This window comes from Manduca sexta, chromosome 12 (genome assembly GCF_014839805.1).
Source record: "Manduca sexta isolate Smith_Timp_Sample1 chromosome 12, JHU_Msex_v1.0, whole genome shotgun sequence".
Taxonomy (NCBI): Eukaryota; Metazoa; Arthropoda; class Insecta; order Lepidoptera; family Sphingidae; genus Manduca; species Manduca sexta.
The window spans coordinates 3,033,139-3,057,021 of NC_051126.1; the positions used below are offsets into that span (position 1 = coordinate 3,033,139).

At 35.4% G+C, this 23,883-nt stretch overlaps 2 protein-coding genes across 2 annotated transcripts in view; one reads left to right on the top strand and one right to left on the bottom strand.

Moving 5' to 3' along the window:
• The window catches only part of LOC115444836 (protein tweety), a 93,877-nt gene extending 75,744 nt beyond the window's left edge, over positions 1–18,133 (bottom strand). Inside the window, exon 1 of the mRNA XM_037437864.1 lies at positions 17,831–18,133. The gene's annotated coding sequence lies outside the window, so the exon portion shown is untranslated. The remainder of the gene's footprint in view (positions 1–17,830) is intronic.
• A 290-nt stretch (positions 18,134–18,423) lies between these two features.
• Positions 18,424–22,811, top strand: LOC115444813 (cytosolic Fe-S cluster assembly factor NUBP2 homolog). Its single transcript, XM_030170735.2, has 4 exons — positions 18,424–18,628; positions 19,968–20,238; positions 20,713–20,884; positions 21,352–22,811. The coding sequence occupies exons 1-4, from the start codon at positions 18,518–18,520 to the stop codon at positions 21,566–21,568; spliced, it is 771 nt and encodes a 256-aa protein (XP_030026595.1). The 5' UTR covers positions 18,424–18,517; the 3' UTR covers positions 21,569–22,811.
• Positions 22,812–23,883: the final 1,072 nt, after the last annotated feature.

The window sequence follows — 23,883 nt, forward strand, 5'->3', positions numbered from 1 at the left end:
ATTAAGATGAAATTTGGTATGGAGACAGTTTGAGACCCTGGGAAGAACATAGGCTCCCGGGAAAATATATAGCGTGACTTTTATAACGGAATACTTTAGCCCGAAAAACTTTGTAACGCGGGCGGAGCCGCGGGCAAAAGCTAGTACAGGATAAGCACCAGGACGTCAATTCAATACTTCGTGATATTGTTACCGTTGATATACAATCGTAGCATTTCCTATCAGGCAAGCGATCTTCCCTTCTCGTTCCACAATTCAATAATATGGAAATAAACGGTGATCTACAAGCTTTCTGTTATTTACTTACCGCTGGACCAATGATTCATAAAATAATGAGATAACCGCACAATGACCTCATCGAATAGGATAGCTCAGGATTTATTGACGCCATCGACGTATGCCGTTCGGATTGTTGTGCGGGTGAAATACGATTACATACATTCGAAATTTGTAGTATATGACCTCTTCAAATAAGCATTTCTGTGCTTATCTCGCTCATATAACTCAGCGATAGTGACACGTTAAGAAGCATCTATTACAATTCTGTGCTTATAAGTTTATAACTCAGCGCCAGTGACACCTTAGGAAGCATCTATTACAAAACCTCGAAGTATCTCCGCACATAACTTTGACCCAGCCACTGAATAACAGCGTATTTTTTCCAAATGTCATATCAAATCGGACGTAGTACACATTGACCTTCATTCGAACAGTGTCAACAACATCATATTTCATAATATCTAACACTCAATCAACGCGTACAAATTATGAACACGTAGATGGTCAGTTTCCTATTGTCGACAGCCGCTACGTATTTGGAGGGACACGGAAGGCACTGTTTCAAAACGCAGTGCGTCCGCTGTTGTCTACTTGCACTGCTTAGAACATCCTGTCGCCGAGTAATGGTTTCTTAACAGATATATTTGTGTACATTACACAGGATGTTGTGGATTGTTTATTGATTGTAACAAAGTTGAATAAAGTTTGGTGAAATATCCGGAACATTAAGATTGAGATTAGGAGCTATTAGTTATGATAACAAACGCTTTAAATGTCAACAAATAGATGTACATTTTGTGAAGTCATGCGGATAGTTATAATCTCCTATAAAATTGATTTGAATATTGATATGTTTATTAGTGTAAAATTAATATTCAGTAAACTAATTACATGCCTTCAATTTGAAATAACTACTGCGGCACGTTACAGCTTTTACTGAGAATGATATTTTGTGAAGTAATTTACAATTTCCATTAAAATTTCTATTAAATTGACTTGATTTATTGTCTGTCCATAAATCATTTTAACTTAGCGTCAGTGTCCAATAAACCATCTAGACATTTTACGCAACAAGCATTCCAGCAAATGACTAGTAACATACCACCAAACCAGAAACACTCCAAAATGCCGTTTAAACTTAAAGAATAACATATCGCGGAACGGTATAGTGGCAGCCGGACGTGGCCAGGTACGAAAAAAAATCAATATGTAAATGTAAACATGGAAAAAATGGTAAAATGTGTGGGACGGCTCTTGGGGCGCGATGAGACCGGCTCAAATCTGTTTGCTTATAAATGCATTAGTATGTAAGATTGCGTAATATTTATCTATGCGTATCTTCGAATTCTTTATCAGCACAGGGGGACCGTTGCGTGGAGATTCGGTAACAATATTCTTCTCCCGTTTGATTCTGTCAATTTCTAAAGTGAAGTCGGAGGAACGCACTTTTTCTAACATGTTCTAGAATATATTTGGCCTGATTTTTACTGCCAGGCGTTAACCCACTGCTGTGAAATCAAGTCCCATTAAAATTGTGGAAAACCCGCACAGTATTAACGACCTAACATTCGGACCTAGGATCTCTCAGTTCACAGTCGAAGCTTTATTAGCCCAAGGAGTCGACAATATTATTATAACCTATCATGGATGCATAGTAATGAAAGCTAATCAAATTTAGTACAGTGGTCACATCCCTTCTCGCGCAATGCGGAAGCTCGGCCCATAGTCCACGCCGTCTCAATATGGACGAAGAACATTGAACCGATGGGCAACGTTACGTTATTATAAAACACTAGGCACTGCTCGCGACTCCGGTCGTGTGAAAGAGTTTTTACGAAATAAATTTGATTAAGTACTATATTTCAACATATTAAATATCTTTGCAGGTGTTAGAATATATTTGATATCCGCCCGTATAGCAACCACCGTACATAATATGTTCAACCCGCTATAGTTACCCACGCTTACGTGGGCCGCGTTCCGGGATCAGCCTGTGTATATCCGGTTCCGACAGGCCAGCATAATTGTGTCCACTGCCAAGGGATCTCTTGCCGGTCGACATTTATTAGACCTCTCTTACTGCCGAGCATTTATAAAAAAAATATCCAATACGAAATGATCCGTGAATTCTCATAATTCTGCTGTAACCTACCAAATAGCACTAGGCCAGCACACTGAACTGATACCCTTAAGTATAAAAGGCCCGTGCCCAACAATGAGAAAATAGCATTGGACTGGTATTACAGATGCAAGTATCATACAAATTCACATTCCTTGATATAAACGATCGTAAGCCAACACTGCGATCGCGATGCAATCACACGGCTAATTACCGCACCGCGCGCGAGACTGACGGATCGTTTAATCGAATTACGAAATTTTGTGATACTACACGTATTCTGTTGCACACCATGTGTTTACTACACAATATAGATTGTATGTATATTTTTGGCACATAACGGCCAAGCAATATCACATGCTTGTTTTCTTTTATATGAGAACAGTACAGTGACCCTACTGCAACGGATGGTAGACAATAGAAGGTCGACTGACGAGACATGATTACCTCTCGGCAGTTGAAACAATTATGTCGGCCTGTTGGAACCGGTTATACACAGGCTGATCCCTGATTGTATGAGATAACTTTCCCAGAACTTGTTACAGAAATATAAGCTCGTAATTGTGGACTTGCACTTTGGTCCTTTACCCAAAGGCATTACTTATTATTATGACATTCTCTAACACTGTTCTCTCTAATAGTTTCTATATTAATAGAAAGCGCATTAAACTCACAAGATCGTGAACCCAATCATCGATTTATAAACAAAAGATTTCAAAGAAAAACACTCGTTATCCAGGGTAATAATTCGAATCCGAAGACTTTTCGCACACCAGTCTGTCTACATACAAGGCTTAGCGTATTATCAAGAGTAAAATTGACCGTTCATTTTACTTGACCACGAATGAAACATTGCATTAGCTCCGTTCGGGATTTGTTTCAAATTACTTATTCGTGCTAAGAAAATGTGCCCAGACTCACCTGCGGAGGTCTTGCCTATACCAAAAGTCGTGGGTGCACAAGTCCGCCTACATTCTCAGCTTATGTCGGCTTCCTGTAGGATTTAAACCTACATCGGCTAGAGTTTTTCGTTCGCTATCAGCGGTCGTTGGACACCGCCTCCCACGCACACGATAACTGACGCGATATCACATGCAACCGAATGCAACTTTGTACTCTACAATCGGTTTGATTGTTCAAGCTTTTATATTTTCTCACGTTACTGTTCATTGGAATTTGGTTATCAAAATCATCATCCTGCCCATTTAGTGGCTCAAATTAATTATAGTTATTAAATAAAAATAGAAATTCAGGAGATGGAACACAATACTAATTTGATATTGCGTCCAAATTCACAAACGATTTCTCGGCAATTGACTGAAATAAATAAAACAATATACTGTCCCTGTCCATAATAATACGTACAAGATTAATACTGACATCATATTACTGCAGTTATTGTATAAACAATAGTAATGCTTTCAGTAGTCGAAGCTATAAAACCTGAGTGCTATATGTTACTTTTATCTCGTTAACAGGCATACAAAGCATCGAGCAAAAATAAGGCATATGTTAAATTACCGCGCACGTAAACAAAAAAAATCAAACTTGTATGTATTTTTATAGCATGGTGTTTAATATACTATCAAGCGCTCTTTACATGGGGTTATCTACGTACCGTCAACTCTTATCAGCCGGAAATGAATGACCATAACAACATATTTTTCCATTCGGTTCGACTTCCGACCGGTAGAGGATTGACTCATTGTATACATGGATTATTATTATGATAAATATGATTGTCATGAACAAATCCATATTTTTCAGTCCGGTTTCGGAATCAATCGTCGGCACAATGGGCGACCACCCTACAAATCTGAAAGGGTAGACAAATAGATTCGTTTTCCATCCAATGATTAGTCATCCGATTAGCGTACGACTGCCCATAACAGTAGCCAAATAGCTCTAATGCACAAACTATGCTGGTATTCGCTTGTCACCACGAAGCATCCATGTTAAGGCTCATAAATAATTCCACCAGCCTCGGTGCCCTTCAAACCGAACACGATAGTGCTTGCACACAGCTGTTTGTCGGCGGAAATGGATAAAACTGTTATACCTACCGTAGAATCTCGTCATACGAGAAATCTAGAGCCTTGTTTGTTTAAGCTACATAAATACTAAGTCTAGATGACAAGTGCCCAGAGAGGACTGAGAAGGATTGGATGAACTAAATATTGAGTCAAATTTTTGCAACGAGCATGAACAAGTTTGTTGCGTAGGCTCTACATTAAATTAAAGGTCAGGAAATTACAGCCTGACCATGAAAATATAAAACCTCACCATGTAATATATGGAACTGATTTATTATACTGACAGCGTTAAAATCAAAACTGGCACCCTCAAAGTAGTTTTTTTTTATTTTCCTAATCAGTCTATAAATGAAGTATAACTCTCTCCACACAAAAACTAAGAAAACACCCGTAATTCCAATAAAAAGCGCTAAAGATTCGAGACATAACAATGTCGTTTTATATTAGACACAGGTGTATTGCGATGCCAACAACATGAATGCGATTAGCGACGGCTCGTTAACTCAAAAATGATGGAGATCGTTTATCTGATTTGTTAAAGAGAGCGTCGAGCGGTGATATACGGTTAAGATTCCTTATAGTTTCGAAATACAGAATCATAAAAGTTGCTAAGGAATTAATTCAATATGGGTAAGAAAGAGAATAAAGAATTCTTTTACGGTGTTTTATAATTTATTGCACGTTACAACTTTTATTAACTTTATTATATTTTTTTATAAAAATACCGAGTTGAATTTTTGTTATGGACTTGGCTGAATCGTACGGTCATGAGATAAAGAAATACGACCCCGAGATCTAATATAAAATTATTCAAAACATAATATTTTAATGATAAAATATGTTACATAACGATTAAAACATGAAATATATCGAAGAACAATGAGACGGAAGACTTTTTATCACTTTAGAATATGTATGACCTTAGCCACTAAAATTTACTGTTCTTAAGATTACTATAACATTGATTGTAACAAACGAAGTAAATTAATTAATCTCGTGATGTATTGTGGGGAACTCGCCTCGTCTACAAATTACGATATAAGGAAGTAATGTTAATTTTGTAAGCTATAATGGGGGTGACATTTCAATTGTGAAAAAACCACCTTAAATAAATAGAAAAAAAAAAAAAAGGGAAGTAATGTGTCATTTCAAGTAGTTATGTTTGTATAAAGAAAGCTATACTGAGTCTGACCATTGTAGTATATTTTACTTTGATTATTTTGACTTGATGTTTTTTTTAAATGCGAATTGCCTAGTATATGCCTCTACCACCCACCCTTCTATAATGCAATCATATATAACAAAAAACAAGCACGCAGTTCAGCATCTACCAGCATCACAAACATTTCCACGAGTCGATTGTGATCGTTAAAAATGAACTGCGCAGTCGCAGCGCTGAGGTCCGCGCCGAGACAACTTTCTATAAACGGTGTGGCGCAATTCCGCGCCGAATGCTGAAGATAAAAACATCTCGCCAGACCCTGTGCTGTGACTGTTTAGATTCTAAATAGATTCCTTTGTTTTTTTATGAGGTAAATAAACTGTGTCCAGGAGGACTGACATTTGCTAACACGGCAATCACGTATTTTTTATTCACGGGCAGTAGAATCTGGATAGGATCTGGATCTAAGAAACATTCTGAGTACCTAGGTAGGTCCGATTGGTTGGGTAACAAGGAAGTTTCGTGTGCGATATTTTCATGATTTGCGGGGAATTGATGAATCAATTCCTCGGGGTTCGTCAACCACTGCTAACCAGTGACTAACGGATGTAAAAACTAAATGAGTTTTTCACGGTGATTACCATCGTTCTGAAGTAATAGATAGCCACTAATCCTCTTAACCACCTTTTCCTTTATCTAACCATAACCATTCACAGAGTGATTAATAAAGGCTTGTTGGGATGTAGAGTCCAACCCATAAATCTCCCCAGTCTAACGGAGATCCGATTCCAAGTTACACAAAAATAAAAACTTGTTAATTGAATGCGTGTAATTTAACACTTCGAACCCGCATCCCTTTAATATCTCGTTTTCTAACCAAAATGTTTCTACCCAAAATAAAAACCAACCAATTAAGACAGTATCAAGTATGTAAAACGTCGCTTTGATAATCTCGGATTAATATCGATGTTTGAATGTTACCGAGAAGATTAATCCGATAGACCAAGTTTGATTTGATCGGACATACTTTTTAATTAAAAAGTTTAGAATATGTTTCGAGATTCAAGTGATTGATGAAATGTTACATTCCTTCATTCAAAACGATCAACTCGAGCATTTTTATACGATCCTAAAAATCACTCACAAGTTGTAATCGGAAAATTGTTGCAGATATTGATTTTTATAAATCATCATCATCATCATCAGCCGCGGGATGTCCACTGCTGAACACGGGCCTGCCCCAAAAATTTCCAGATCGACCACATAAATATTGTTATAAATAGAAAAACCAAAAAAATATAATGAGACTTCAAAAATCACTTGTTGGATTTCTAAGAAATCTCTCAAAGAAGATCTTATCCTAAAGCAAAAGGGTATAAAATTAATAAAATGTCATCTGGTGCAATCTGTGCTAGTTACATTGTAAGCGGACATAGTGGTCCATATTCGGCCATGATTATTTTAGGATTTATACTTCCATGTATCGCTGCAATAAACAGATTTATGCGATCCGGATTCCGGACGACATCAAGGATGTTATACTGCGAATCTATGTTTAACGATATAACAGTTTCACTTGAATCTATACTATTATATAAAGCTGATGAGTTTGTTTGTTTGTTTGTTTGTTTGAACGCGCTAATCTCAGGAACTACCAGCCCAAACTGAAAAATTCTTTTTGCGTTGGATAGCCCTTTGTCCGTGGAGTGCTATAGGCTATATATCATCACGCTATACCCAATAGGAGCGGAGCAGTAATGGCTAATCTCAGGAACTACCGGTCCAAACTGAAAAAATATTTTTGCGTTGGATAGCCGTTTGTTCGTGGATTGCTATAGGCTATATATCATCACGCTATACCCAATAGAAGCGGAGCAGTAATGGCTAATCTCAGGAACTACCGGTCCAAACTGAAAAATTCTTTTTGCGTTGGATAGCCCTTTGTTCGTGGATTGCTATAGGCTATATATCATCACCGCTATACCCAATAGGAGCGGAGCAGTAATGGCTAATCTCAGGAACTACCGGTCCAAACTGAAAAAATCTTTTTGCGTTGGATAGCCCTTTGTTAGTGGAGTGCTATAGGCTATATATCATCACGCTATACCCAATAGGAGCGGAGCAGTAATGGCTAAACTCAGGAACTACCGATTCGAACTGAAAAATTCTTTTTGTGTTGGATAGCCCTTTATTTGTGGGGTGCTATAGGCTATATATCATCACGCTATGACCAATAGGAGCGGAGCAGAGTAATGAAACATGTTGCAAATACGGGGACAATTTATTAGTTTTGAGAGCTTCCGTTGCGTGCGCTGCGTAAACTAAACGGTTAAAGTTATGCAACAATGATGTATGACGGGATTGTTCCTCTTAAAAAGTTCTAAAAAAATATTATAAAACAAAGTCCCCCGCTGCATCCGTCTGCCTGAACGTCTTAAACTCAAAAACTACCCAACGTATTAAGATGAAATTTGGTATGGAGACAGTTTGTAACCCTGAGAAGAACATAGGCTCCCGGGAAACTACTACTTTTATAATGGAAAACTTTAGCCTGAAAAACTTTATAACGCGGGCGGAGCCGCGAGCAAAAGCTAGTATACTATATTTGGTATTTTTATTATCTATACTATTATATAAAGCTGAAGAGTTTGTTTGTTTGTTTGTTTGAACGCGCTAATCTCAGGAACTACCGGTTCAAACTGAAAAAATATTTTTATGTTGGATAGCCCTTTGTTCGTGGAATGCTATAGGCTATATATCATCACGCTATGACCAAAAGGAGCAGAGCAGTAATGAAACATTTTGCAAAAACGGGGAAAATTTATTAGTTTTGAGAGCTTCCGTTGCGTGCGCTACGTAAACGGTTAAAGTTATGCAACAATGATGTATGACGGGATTGTTCCTCTTAAAAAGTTCAACAAAAATATATTATAAAACAAAGTCCCCCGCTGCATCTGTATGAGTTAAGCTCGAAAACTACCCAACGTATTAAGATGAAGTTTGGTATGGAGACAGTTTGAGACCCTGGGAAGAACATAGGCTCCCGGGAAAATATATAGCGTGACTTTTATAACGCAAAACTTTAGCCCGAGAAACTTTAAACGCGGGCGGAGCCTTGGGCAAAAGCTATTCGTGTATATAGCCCAAACGCTTTTTCTGGCTTCGTGCTTTCGTCTAGTACCTAGATTTGTTTGTTTTTTTTTATTGCTTTGATCGAAGAGACAAACTTGCCGTTCGCCTGATGGTAAGCGATACGACCGCCCATATAACCCGCCCAACAGTAGAAATACCATCCAACACCCTAAATTATAACAAGTCAGATGTACTTATAAAACATTTCTTTTTATAATTTTTATAACAATAGAATATCCGTAGCATAAATTTAACAAATAACGCTATTTCATTGTTATTAAAAAAATAAACACTATTCATTCCCATCACATGTCAAACCTTACATTTACACAACAAACATCAAAGTATTAAAACAAATCGTCCGCGAACATCCCACGGGCATCAATTATAACCCAAGCGGTGCCGTCCAACGACGAGCCAACGACTCGGCCGATTGATTGATGACACGTTGAACGTGTATAGACGTTCGCTAAACGACAGGTTCCGTGTGTGGACGTCGCAGACGCGCGCTTCCCGTTTCCCTTACCTCTGTCTGGTTTATGAATGTATGCAAGCTTTGGAGTTTTGGTTGATTTCTCGTTTTACGCTGCGCAACCACTGGTGGGTGGTGAGTTTGTGGATTTGAAAATTAACATGAGTCTATAACTATCTTACTAATATTCTAATCTTATCTTACTGGTTACTCTTACTTATATAAATGCGAAGGTTCGTGAAAATATTTGAATGTTTGTTAGAAGTAAACACAGAAACAACTGAACGAATTTGGACGAAATTTGGCACACGCTTAGACCATGTCCTGGATTAACACGTGGCTTTTCATACCAGTAATTTCCTTCTACGGGAAATAATGAAATTTTATCAGCTATCGTATATAAATAACACCGAAGTCGTAAAGGTTGCGCTATGAATCGCTACTGTAATTTGAGGACTTTTGTATTGGAAAAGATTTTTCACACAGACGTAGCCGCGAGCAACACCTAGTTAAGAAATAACTCACAGATCGTGGAGGGCGACATTCTCCTTTCAAATGCCACACTCTCAAGCCATGCATGTTCTTCGTATTCCACGTCGTATAAGCTCGCACGATAGTTATTGAAGAAATAAAGAGAGACAAAATAGACTTAGGGTGCAATGAGCGAGCGAAAAAAAAATATGTCAAACACAAATATCAGAAAACTAAATGCTTCCAAGTCACGTTATTTAAACAAAATCAGATCAATGAGCAAGCAATAGAGATTGTTCTTCACAGTTAATGTTTAAAACAGCTATTTTACACTTTATAATACAGCGTTAAAACTACATAACACAATATAGAGGCCATTCACTTCCAGACACAAACGATGCGCGATTAAAAGTTGACTCAGTTGGCGTAATGCCAACTCAATATAAAAGTATAGACAAGACGTGATCAATTTTCAATTGTATAACCATAAATCGAAATTGTACGCCTTATATTACTAGTAGCCTGGTAATGTATCTTTTAAGGCGATACCTCAAGGTCCATTTTCATACATTTTGTTTCGGCTTTAATCTGGGTAACTAAACAAGTATTGGCAAGTAAAGAATTTAAATTTAATATGACGAAATTTTAAAGGCAGAAATATCCATGATTATTAATTATTTTTACATTTTTCTTTCAACTGCGAGAACTAATCACTAACTAGACGTGAATTTAAATTCTTTACTTGCCAATACTTGTTTAGTTACCCAGATTAAAGGCGAAACAAAATGTATGAAAATGGACCTTGAGGTATCGCCTTAAGCATGACTCCTTACGTCCAGCGACGTCACAGGATACGAAATACAATAGTTATACAAAATAATTTTGCTTATATAAATTTTTTAATGGTTCAAGGGCTAAGTCTAATCGAGCAGTTAATTTTTATCTCAAAAACGGATTATAACAGCCTTCAAAAGAAGGGAGGCTACCCCATTCGTATTTTTTGATTTGTCTTACAGTTCTTACCCAGTTTAATGATTATTTTTGCGTTGAATTTTGTACAGCTACAAGTTGGTCTCATTTTAATTTCTTTGGTATTAGACTTTATATTCGAAGATACATTAGGGAACTCCTCAAAATCAAATAGGATTTCAATGATTTTTTTTACGCAGGGCGCAGACGGTATTGCTGTATAAAACTTTCTGTTAACTTCGGTCTCCTTGACAGCGTGCGGTAAACACGACATCCGACTCCAAAGCAAATAAATTGTGTGATTGCATTTCAAACAATGAAAGGGGAAGAAATAAATTATACCACCATAGATAACTCCACAAACTTAGAGCTTCTTTGATGGAGTTTTGAATGATTCATAGATTATTTTAACAATTGTCTATGATTTGTCTATCGTTATTCAAACTATAGATGACGACTATCGGTCTATACATTCCGTAAGCTGAACTGGGTTAACGCTACGAATAATAAATTTTATTGCCACAGGAAGTCATTTAATGTACTTTTCTTGTATATTACCGTAAGTCCCAAATGAGACGTAAATAATTTACTATTTACTATTCAATGGGGATCAACGAAATTTTTATGAGCTGTACAACCGCAAACGGCTGAATGGGACCTACTACACACGCGACCGTAATCGCGTATAAATGCTAATTCCAAATTAATAATAGGTAATAGTAACAGTTATTGTTATTAGTAGTTATTTTTTTTATTGACATTATTCATTAAATCCAAGAGTTTAGTGAATTAGTCAAATGTAGTGGCTTAGGACTGACTAGAATCTATGTGTCCATAATTTCCTGGATCAATGACGTCAGATGACCCATTTACTTCAGATTTAAAGGCAGCAAAAAACGAATAATTAATAACAATAAAACTTCATAATGATTGGGGCGAAATTGACAAGGAAACGACCATCTTCCGATATTAAATTACAATTAAAACAAGGAAACTATTAAATAGCAATAATCTTGTATTCAATGGGAAGTGCAATAATTACGCCTGGTTTTGTAACATTTACGGTCTTTACACACGTGGGGATTAAAAACGAGCTGACGATAACGTTTTCGCTTTCTCTACTTTCAGTACGTTATTGATAAGAATTACTTGAATCAATAAAACTAGTATAAATAATTTTTTATTCTTCCTAAATACCAAAGCAGATAAGCGGCGATAGCCTAGTTGGGTGTGGAACGGACTGTCGAGACGAATGTCCGCAGGATTAAATCCCAAGGGCACACACCTCTGACTTTTCTAAAAAATCATGTGTGTATTCTTTGTGAATTTATCGTTCGCTTTAACGGTGCAGGAAAACATCATGAGGAACCTTTACATCTGAGAAGTTCTCTATAGGAATTTCGAAGGTGTGTGAAGTCTACCAATCCGCACTAGGCCAACGTGGTGGACTAAGGCCTATTCCCTCTCAGTAGTAGAGGAGGCCCGTGCTCAGCAGTGATATTATTATTATTTATTATTACCAAACCAGAACGAAAAGGAAACTAACAATACTATGTTCTAACACAAATTCTAATAATAATATTACAAAACTAACCTCACTCGATCTGATTGTAACCAACTCCTTTAGGAAACCATTTTCCTTTTTTTACCTGATTCTCAACAACTCCTTTAGTTGTTCTGGAACCATTTTCTTTTTCTTTACAAATAAATCGATGCCAATAGAAAAGTAAAGGGGCATAAACGTTCTTCACAATGCTACTATACTGCAATTGAAACACAGCGTCAACAAGATTACTAAGCATCATGTAAACCGGCCTTTACCTTGTTCACGCAACTCGAGGTTATCGGGCCGAAGTTCGCATTAATCAATACGCAAGAGCCCAAAAATTGGACGAATTTGCGAAATATGTCTCTTTTATCGGTTGATTATTTAATTTATTTTTGATTTATTACGTTATTTTACTTTTGCCTATATGCCGCGGTTGGGAAAGTTAGTGTTTCTGAGAATCATTGCAACAGCAATCAATGCAATGTTGTCATGCCCTTCATCTGTACTAATGTAGACTTTATAAAGGTAATAATTGAGACCAGGACAACCGAAACAGCAATCACTCTTGTGTAACACTTCAAAAGACATTCCACCCATTAATTAATGGACATTAGGAGAAAATTATTTCGTTATCTGAAATTCTGTTATTGAATAGCGATACCATTGATTTTTGGCATTCTTAGTTCTAGGCGCTTAATATCAGGCATGCAACTCGCCTATCTCACCGCTTACTTATATAAAACAACCGACTTCTAAAAGGCTATTAATTGCAGAAGCATAACGAAATAAGCTTAGGGAGGAAATGTATATATATATCTCGGGGAATCCCGAAACAAAACGACTATAACTACGAGAAACCGGTCCCTCCACAACGACGGACTTCCAACAAATTTAATATCACGTTAATCCCATAAGTTAGGCACAAAATATGCAACGTTATAATACCCCGCCCTACATCACGCGACGTGACTCACGGGGGTGGGCAGAGGTAATAACATCACCCTATTTATTGCGAGTAGGGTCGGCGCGACCTTGGGGTTGCGGCAATTAACAGAGCGCGGTTTCCAAACGTGCTGTTATTTTTGGACTTTTCATCTGACGTTCCGATGGGGCGGCATGCCTAATTTATCGCTTTTAGAAAAGCTATTTTGAAACTAATTATGACATTATATTGGATGTTGCGTTCAAAAATAGTAGTTAAAACGAATGTTCGAGTTAAAAAACATATTCGTTTTAATTAAAATATAAAAGTCAGGCATGCATCTCTATATGCCATCATAGCCATCATGGGTTTGATGCCTATGATAAGAAGTGCCGCCGAGCCTATTAGATATTGGTCGCAATTTAAATCCCAATAAAGAAAGTTTATCGAATCGTACAAACTATAAGTGTTCAAACGTGAAAATCTAAATTACGAGCTAGTAAATTTCATAGCATTACTTATAATCCATCGTTTGTATGCCATGCTATAATCTGTATTGTTTTAAATGACAATCAAGACAATTGATACTTTCGATAGCGGAGACGGCATAATGTAGAAGAGTATCGGGATACGCAGTCTCATCTGTCAACATTATTATATATACATATATAAATATTCAAGTAAAATTACCCATTTGAACAGCAAAATATGTAATTTAATACAACAGAATCGCACAAGCCATCAGTTTATTCATCAAACTAGTTCCCTTACTGACTGCCTCGGTGGCGAAGTTATAGTGCATGCACGGTACGGCAGCGCGTTGAAGTCCTGAGTTCGAATCCCGGGTCGGGTTTTTCTCTTCAGTATCAGCCCGGAGTCTGGAATTTGTGCCCAATATAGCGATAGCCTCGCCCTCTATCACATCATGGGACAGACTTGGCGACATGTGGGTGCCTGGGTTGCGCCATATCCCTTCGGGGATAAATGCGTGATGTGTATTTGTTTGTTTGTTTAGTTTACTTAATTCCCATTTACTAACAACTTTGTGTTTGTTATTTCACCGCATAATACCTCACCCACTTGGGTCAGAGCCACTGCCTGCATTCGAACGAGAAGAAAACAAAAGGATACTCAACGCAACACACAATTTGCGAGAGCTCAGGCCGCTTTAATTATTCTAAATCTAGGTCGTACGTACAGGCCGCGTGTCCCTCCTCCATTATCAATTTAATTATCTAAATGGGACATGCATCCAAAAGCATTCCATTCCCGCGATGCTGTTTTGGCCCATTTCATAATTCTAATGCAATATTGCTTTAGTGGATTCCGTTTGGTTTGAATCGAATGCAATTTCTGTCTGGAATATAGGAAGGATATCCTTCTATCTAGAATATTCCAGTGAATAACCGAAATCGACTTTATGCATTCGAGTACATTGTACATTTTTAATTTAAGAATGAAACCATCGACGTCCCGCTTTTTTGTACTTCCTAATGATTTTACGCGCCGCGTCTGCTAAGGTTTATCTAGGCAAGCAAGGATCTTCCTAAACTTTGAAGTACAAACGCCGCTTTGTGTTCATCACATAATCAAAAAATGTATACTATGTCCTACAACTCCAAAAACAACAACAGTTACACGCAAACATACTATAAAGATACTCAAATTTTAAAAAAGTGTTCAAATAAAAAAATAATAAGTTTGTTACCCATACAGAAACCACAGTGAATACAATGATCTCACACGATACGCGCTATCAATTAGGCTGTAGAGTAATGAACCTTTGTGAAATATGCTCGGTATTCCAATAATTCTGGCACTAGGGTTGCCAAATACCATACGTCCAGTAAATACAGGGCAGTCAACACTCACCGTAGTAGAAAAAAAACCTATGACGCGACTTCAAAAAAGGTAAAGAGATTTAGAAATTTTATAAATATACTAGAACGCATATTTGTCGCAATGTGGAAATTAAAGCCGCGCCTGACGAGAATACAAACCCGGGGTAGAAAATCTGATGAAATATCCTCCGTCAAGCTTTTCTCAAAAATACTTATAATATGAATTTATTAAAGTAGATTTTACCTACAGTTCTGTCCGAGGCTAAGTCCTTTCAAGGGATAAAATTTGTAAGCCTATTGTCTGTCTACTTCAGAATCTGAAAAGCATCTACTCAGTTCCGACAACTGGCGAATTCAAACAATATTTAAAGATTTCGTACTAGTATCGAAAAACCGGCCAAGTTCGAGTGGAACTACTGCAACGGGGCTTCCGTACTCCGATATTGAGATTTCTTTTATAATACGATAGTCTCAATAAAAGGATAATTATTATAAATAATGTGCTCAGTGTATTTACATGATATCGTAGTCTTGGAAAATGTTCTAAAAAAATTATGTGTAAGTTAAATTGTATTCTATTGTTTCCCAAATAAAGTAAATAATAATAATCCAGAATATTATGTGCAAATTCCAGCACCCCACCTATTGCTGGTGAATAGATCGCACATTTCAAGTGTTCAATAGGTGATATTATAACTACAATATGAAGGCAAAAAAACTCAATTATTAGAAGCCATTGCCTATTCACAATTGCTTAATACGCTTATCTTGGTATTTATGACCTGCGCGCATCCTATAGGGGAGTCCCCCCAAATTGCTAGGGGATCTACAATTCGATACATTACTGTGCATGAAGATAAATTGAGACAACTGTATTGTGAATACTTTATTGTGGTATTATGGTGTTTCTGATAGGTATTTATAGAGACTCAAATTTACTTAATTTTAGACTCCAAATAATAATTATTGTACAGTACACATGGTAAAAGACTTGTAATGGAAGGTAGTTCTGAAAAGTTACGTTCTCATGTTGGTACACATTACATGCATGTAGCTTAGTGTTGTTCCAGTATAAATTATGAGTAACATTTTGTTTTTATTATGTCTTGATTTGTCATAACTGTCTGAGCGTAATTATATTTCGTTTATGGATCGCCGATAGGATACCGCTCTGGGGACCGAGATCGGATCCCACGTCGGGATACGATAATGGGTTTTTCTGCTGAGTTGTCGCGTCCATTCTGCGATAGACTCATCTCCGTCACATGGTCAAAAGTGGGTGCTCTGATTGCAGTCTACCTACCCCCTTCGGGGATATAGGCATGATGTGTCTTTGTCATTTAGTTTTAACAATTATTATACATATAAGCCATACAACCTACATATATTAGAAAACACAAATTTATACAGATCTTGTGAAATGTTCAAAATCAACAAGAATGTTATTTCAATAAACATATGCAGATTTGAGACTATCTCAAATAACACACTGATACCCATGTAAACTAGAAGACAATATGCTAAATAATTTTTCCCTTGATACATATGTATATCATAGTCATCCTATAAGATCTGTTATCTTATGACAGTTTATAGGAATTTGTATTCACAAAATCTGTATATGGCATTATAAAATTGTTAATATTTTTTTATTTTAATTGACCAAAACGAACTTATAATATATCATTATAAATCAATTTAATATGAGTCCAATCACAGCAATGACATAATTTTATTATTCATTACACTATATCGGACATATAAAAATATCACATGGTTGTTAAAATTACATATTCACCACTTGTTAAATGCAACACAAACATTGAATACAGAATGATTAACACCAACACACCTGTAAGTAAATAAGGAAGAGATGACTTACTTTGCATTAAATAATCATTATTTCATTTCGGAAGGCCATATCAATATCTAAAGATTTTTATCTTGTGTTTGTAAAATTTATGATGCTGTTAAACTGCTTCTGCACAAAGTTTTTGTTTGATTTTATGCTTTATAAATATCAAAGAATGTTAGGAAATACTTTTAAGTGGCAATGAAAAAATAGTCTCTTAATAAATTGATACATACACAACACAATGACTATTCTTTAAAGAGGTAATTAACATATTTAACTACATAATGATTTTTCATCATGTTATGTTTTTTTTTTTTATAATAAAGTTTTTATATGTACAACAGGACAGATGGGAAAATATTGATATAAAACCTACTTTATTTTTAACATATTAAGTACTAGAGCTCCATGGCTAAAGACTTGATAGATGTATATTTTTTTCTTATATAGTAATATATATTTATTTAAAAGATATTATTAACAAGCTGGAGGAACTGAATTAAAATTAAGACGTAAAATTGTCCATTTACTCGTTTTGGAAAAAAGAATCTTATTTTCAATATCTATATACCAGACTAAATCGATGAAGGTATTTTTAAGTAAGTAGTAAAATTATAAAATTGCACGGAACATGTGGCGCCAAAAACATCAATAAAATGAAATTGACTTTACAATAAGAAACAACTGACACAGAAGCTTGTTGGATTTCTTTGTACTTTACTTTCCCGTGAATCGTAACATCGCGATGGCCACGAAGTTCGTCTCGACTACTAAGAAAATCAACCACCGCCCCGTACTACCAATAAAATTCTAACACAAATCGTTAAACCAATATTGACCGGCAATAAATTATGTATTTTTCACGGCACAGTCCTCAACTAAGCCCCTTCGCTTTTACAAAGGGGCGGGCCTTTGATAAATGCCCGCATGGAATCAATTTATGACTTACCAACAATACTCGTAGCAACTACTTGACTTAAAAAATATATTTTTAACATTACTAATTATTATAGCGGCTATAAGTACCTTGTAAACTTCATAGAACGCTGAATTAGGCAAATCACCAGCCAATCGTACAAATCCTTGCACAACCACACAACGAAATTATTTTACAAAAATAAATCACATCAACACAAAATGTTCACTTTTTATGTTAAACAAAATCAACACAGTGAACTATATCACGAAATTATTGTGTCATAAAAAGTCCAATAGACTCGTATAAAATGTGAAAAATTTAACATTTCCTATTTTATGAACACCGGCACACGAACAACACAACCACCGCTACAAAAATCTTTACAAAACTGAAAATAAATGCACATGATGGCGCCACGGTCGACATTTGGCGCTTGCGCTGTCAAAAGATATAAAGGCTGCCACGCACATGTAATACAGTGCCAGAAGCGGTCTGTAGTACATACCTACATTTATGTATTGTTAATACATTCTATATATAAGTAATTATAAAAACGCGACAATATAATAATTATTATTGAACGCGAAGTTTTCATATCATTTTTCCCAATTAAAAATCAGACAATAGTAATAAAATATCATTTAAAATGAACGCACGAAACCCATAGCGCATGCGCAGTTGTAAAAGGATGATAATGTCAGCTGTCATTGACCAATTTTGTCAATGTCATTGGTAAAATATTCATGTGCATTGTTTTGTGTAGTTGCAAATTTAAAATAAATTGAGATAACAAGATGTTGGATTACGTGAAGCGTGTAATATTAGTACTTTCTGGAAAAGGCGGTGTTGGAAAATCCACAGTCAGCACACAATTAGCCCTTACACTAAAGGAATCCGGTTATAGGGTTAGACCCTTTATATTATTCAGTGGTTGCTTTGAAAATTACTCTTATTACACGTATCTTTAATATAGATATGCGGTAACTTAGACAATTTAACATGAGAATAGGTTTTGTGTTCAAAACGAACCGTATTTCTGCAAATGCGCTTAGTATTATGCTTATACTTACTCGTCGAATGCAGAGATGACAATGACTCCTAGAAAATCAATATCCAATTAGATTTAAAATGGATGCATCAACCGAAAAATTCTATTACGCACTCGGTGTTAGGTTAACTGTCGACCAATCTAGGTAGGTAATTATTAGCAAAGAGAATTATGTATTTGGAAAATTGTTAGCATCACAATACCTATTACTGTTTGCATGCAATGTTGTTGTTATATACATTAGCATACACAATATGCATAGTTACTCCTTGGAAGTTTTGTATGTTGTCATTGGAGTCTGTCAGTCTTGGACATCTAATAAAAAGGTGTTTTTGTAACAAGCTGTATTAATTAATTACTTAAATGTTAAATATAACAGTTTTTGATTAAAGGTCATTAAAGCCTATATAATCACTGATCCCTTAGTTATTGAGTGCTGTACAGCCCAGAACTTTGTTCCGTATTTCAAAGCTTAGCACCTCATGTAAAAAACTTACCTCTAAGATTTCAAATCAAATTACAGCAATTGTTTCTTTTAAATTTTCTTATAAGAGATCCTTTAATTGTCATCAATCTAACACTGCTTTAGAAGTTTTGCAATACTTAATGAATGGTATTTTGTTCTTATTCACTTTATTATTTATATTCTGTGACTAAATCCTAAACAGCATTTTATATTGAACAAAGCTTATCCTTATTGAAATTTCAATTGTGTTAATGGGATTGAATTAACTAAACTAATGTACCTAGGACCGTATGAATAAGTTAATCTCACCTTTAAGCATAATCTCAAGTAGACATTTAATGTATCAAACTATTAATAAACCAAATTTAAGCTGCCATTTAAAAGCTTATCCTCAGCTAAGTCAGATCTGTTAAATAAACAACACTTAGGTTTTAAAATTCTTCACATATTGTGACTTATGATATCACCTAAGCTTACATTAATATGGTTTGTGGAATAGTGATGATCTTAAAATGTTCATCTTTACTTTGAAGTATCTCTGGTCATATCTGTCATCAGTATCACTCTGTCTTCAGAGTGATACTGATTTGGATCTGTTAATATGGCGCCTAGTGTCCCAATATAAAAATGTCCAAGTGATATGTAGATTAAGTAGCTCAAGTGTATACTTCAAGGATCATAACTTTTTGTGATCTGTAATCTGCCAACATAATGTCACAACTTGTTACAGGTCGGCCTCCTGGACATTGATTTATGCGGTCCCAGTGTGCCCTACATCCTCAACTTGGAAGGCCAAAGCATCCACCAAGGGCCATATGGATGGGTCCCGGTATACTTGGATAATGAGCAGAACTTGGGAGTCATGTCCATTGCCTTTCTGCTTGAATCACGTAACGACCCTGTGATATGGCGAGGGCCAAAGAAGACTGCTATGATTAAGCAGTTTTTGGAAGATGTTTGCTGGGATGAACTAGATTTTCTGATTATTGATACACCACCAGGTATATATTTATTTTATATATACAGATATAAAAAAATGAAAATGTCTATGACTATAGTAGACTAATCTGTATGACTGTATAGTGCAATATGCAAAGCAGCAACATATTTGATGGTTAGCAATATTTGCATTTACATAAACCCCAGCAAAATTAGCTGTATGTTCCGGGCCATTAAGCAGTGGCGATGCATGAAATTTTCAGAAAAGTTACCCAACACAACTTACACATACTAATAATGTACATAAACACTGGTCTGGAAATCGTTTTAATTATAATTAGATTTTAAATAGATTACGAAAAGGAAGGTGGCAGGAATCGGGTTATATGGACCCTCCACTGCCATTGGGTATTATTGTGATCATCAGTAGCCTAACAATAGTATTGTATTTGAGTTGATCTATTCACACCTTTTGCAAGATTGGTCACATTGCTACATGTGCATTATAAAATCTTAGGTATTAATTATATTTTCAGGCACATCAGACGAACATATAACAGTGATGGAGAATCTCCGTCAAGTGCCCCAGTGCTCCGCCATATTGGTGACAACTCCACAACAAGTTGCCATTGAGGACGTCAGGAAGGAGATCACATTCTGCAAGAAGACTGGAATACCAATACTGGGCATTATTGAAAATATGAGCGGGTAAGAATTTGTTATTGTGTAATTTGCGACGTGTTAAATTTTGAACCGATTGCCGACAGACCTCCTCATACAAGAGGCCACGTTATGCATAAAGGCTTTGATACATGCAAGCTGCAATTCTTGGCTTATCTACCTGACTGAATCCATGGCAGAAGACATGCATATCACTACATAGTATAAAACAAAGTCGCTTTCTCTGTCCCTATGTGTGCTTAAATCTTTAAAACTACGCAACGGATTTTGATGCGGTTTTTTTTAAAAGCTAGAGTGATTCAAGAGGAATGTTTATATGTATAATAATAACATCCATTAAATAGTCAGCATTGCATCCGTGCGAAGCCGGGGCGGGTCGCTAGTATAGTATATATCATAACTGCATTCAAATAGTACTTGTAGCTCTTAAAAATGACTAAAACTGTACCTTGTCAAAGTATGCTATATATTTTTTTTTTTATTATAACTTTCAGGTATGAATGCCCAAACTGCAGTGAGTGCACAAACATCTTCTCAAGCGGCGGCGGTAAATCGCTTGCTGAGATCGCCAAACTGAAATTCCTGGGCAGCGTGCCGATAGACCCACGGGTGGGCAAGTTGGCCGGTCAAGGAATTGCTGCTGTTAAAGAGTTTCCCGATTCAAAGACGAGCAAGGTGTTCGGAGAACTGGCGCAGAGCTTGGCGTATTGAATTAGATTAAGTTTAATGTGTGTAGGAAAAATTGTGATAATTTTGAGGTTATATCGTCGGTTGGAAGGCTAATTGACATAAGCGACATTTTATTTCGAAAAATTTTAACTATACTAAAAAGAAAAAAGAAAAAAAAACAGTTCTGATTTTAAATTTGTATGAAACATAGTGTCGCAAAACATGTCGCTTGAGTCAATAAGCCTTTCAACAATCGATATGTAGGTGGTCTGAGGCAGCTTTTCTTAATGTAGAATATTGTCACAAACCTTTGGTGCCCAATAAAGCAGTATTGTTTTATTATATTCAAAAATAATTATCAGAAATAAAAATGGTTTTATATCAATTAAAAATTATAGTATAATGAAAAGCTGGCCTTGAGACATTTTTTTTATTTTGAAGTAGTATTTTCAATACCTCACATACTTCTTTACTTTTACACAATACGCATATTATACTAAAATATTCATAACCAATATCATAATTAGTGGAAAAATGTATTTCTACCATTCTCCAAAGTTGAAAATATCATAAGTCAATAATCTCAAAATCCAATATTCTAGCGATATAAAGTAGACGATTGTATTTAATAATTATTTAAAAATAGAATATGACTATCTGACTTTATAAAGGTGTGGTCCTTCTGTGACCTATGTGGTTTCTATATATTGTGGCCGCTACGAGTAGTTTTATATTATCACAACCTGCAATAATTCATAACACTAGTGGTTTTAAATTAATGGGTGTTCTTTGTTCCTAACACACACTTCCACAATTTTATTAGACTTTGCACAAGTTTGTATGTTCCAAGTTTAATTTGTACACCTAAAGCTGACTGACACAATTTCCTTGCATATTTCTGCAATTTTTAAGGCTATATAAGATTTTGTTTGATGATTTCTTATGTTTACGAGAATGTTAGACATTAAAATAAAACTATTTATCGGATTTTTACCGCGGTTTTTTATAATTTTCTCCCGACTTTTTGAAGACTGCAGACTTCATAGGACTGAGGTGTTGTCGTCCGAAGTCAAAATTATAATTAAATAGTAAAAAAAATCTAATATAAAAAACCGCGATATAATTCGACATATTGTTTTATTTCAATAAGATTTTGTTGTCGGTTATGAAGTGTGTTGTCCATAATATTTAAAATATTATGACGTCAGGTTATTCGCCAAAAATTTTAGATTATAATCATTCCTTTATTGTGATTTTAAATAAAAAACAATTAAGTAAATCGAAACATTTATTTTTATTCCGACAAATACAATGTAAATGCAGTATCAAATATATATATTTTTATAAAGTATATATGAGATATATAAAATACCCTGATATCTAACACCAATTATTCTAAGAGATTCCATTTAACATATATGTATTCTTTAATACATAACATAGCTACACATTTATCTCTAATATATTTATTTTTATATTAATTACTAAATTTCCATCTAATGAAAAATCAATTATGGTAACAAACTACAAAAATTGTCTACAATAAAAATATCTTCATACAAACACATAAATGTATGAAACTATAAATAGGTACATTTCGACCTACACATACACAATACAAAGGAACTACTCTTTCTAGTTTCGTTAAAGATAATCACAGATAACTGCGCACATAAATAATATCAATGTCCCTAAAAAGCAAACGCTACGTAAAAATTAATTACATTGTACTAATGAATTTGAATGCTGCTAATTTTTTCTAAAAAACATACATGATAGATCGTTGAGGAAGTTTCAATGTCGCGTTGACAAATATTTTGAAAAAAAGATCGAATCAAAACTATCGTTCATTTCTTTATATTTAACCGACTTCAAAAAGGAAGGAGGTTCTTAATTCGACTTTTTTTTATTTTGTTACCTCAGAACTTTTGACTGTGTGAACCGATAAGATGAAATTTTTTTAAGTGTAAATTCCAACTTATCTAATTTCTTCAGTATTGTACTGTCCCCAACGATAAGATGAATTTGTTTCTCTTATTCATAAACACCCTTGACAGTAAATGTGTGTTGTATACTACATCTGAAGGTAATACGGCGCAATCCACACAGTACGCGGTTATCTGTTGCCAAAATCGAAATCTCAGACCTCAAAATTTGGCACCATTATAACTGATAAACAGCACCAGTAAATTAAAATAAAATTTTATATTCATAACAAAACAATAAAAAAATAATACTTATACAATCGCATAGCATCCGATGATTTCTCACGGCAATATCCCGGCTTTGGTATAACTCAAAACTTATATAAAAACCTTGTACTTAATATCAGTATAAAAATATACAATCCTATATTA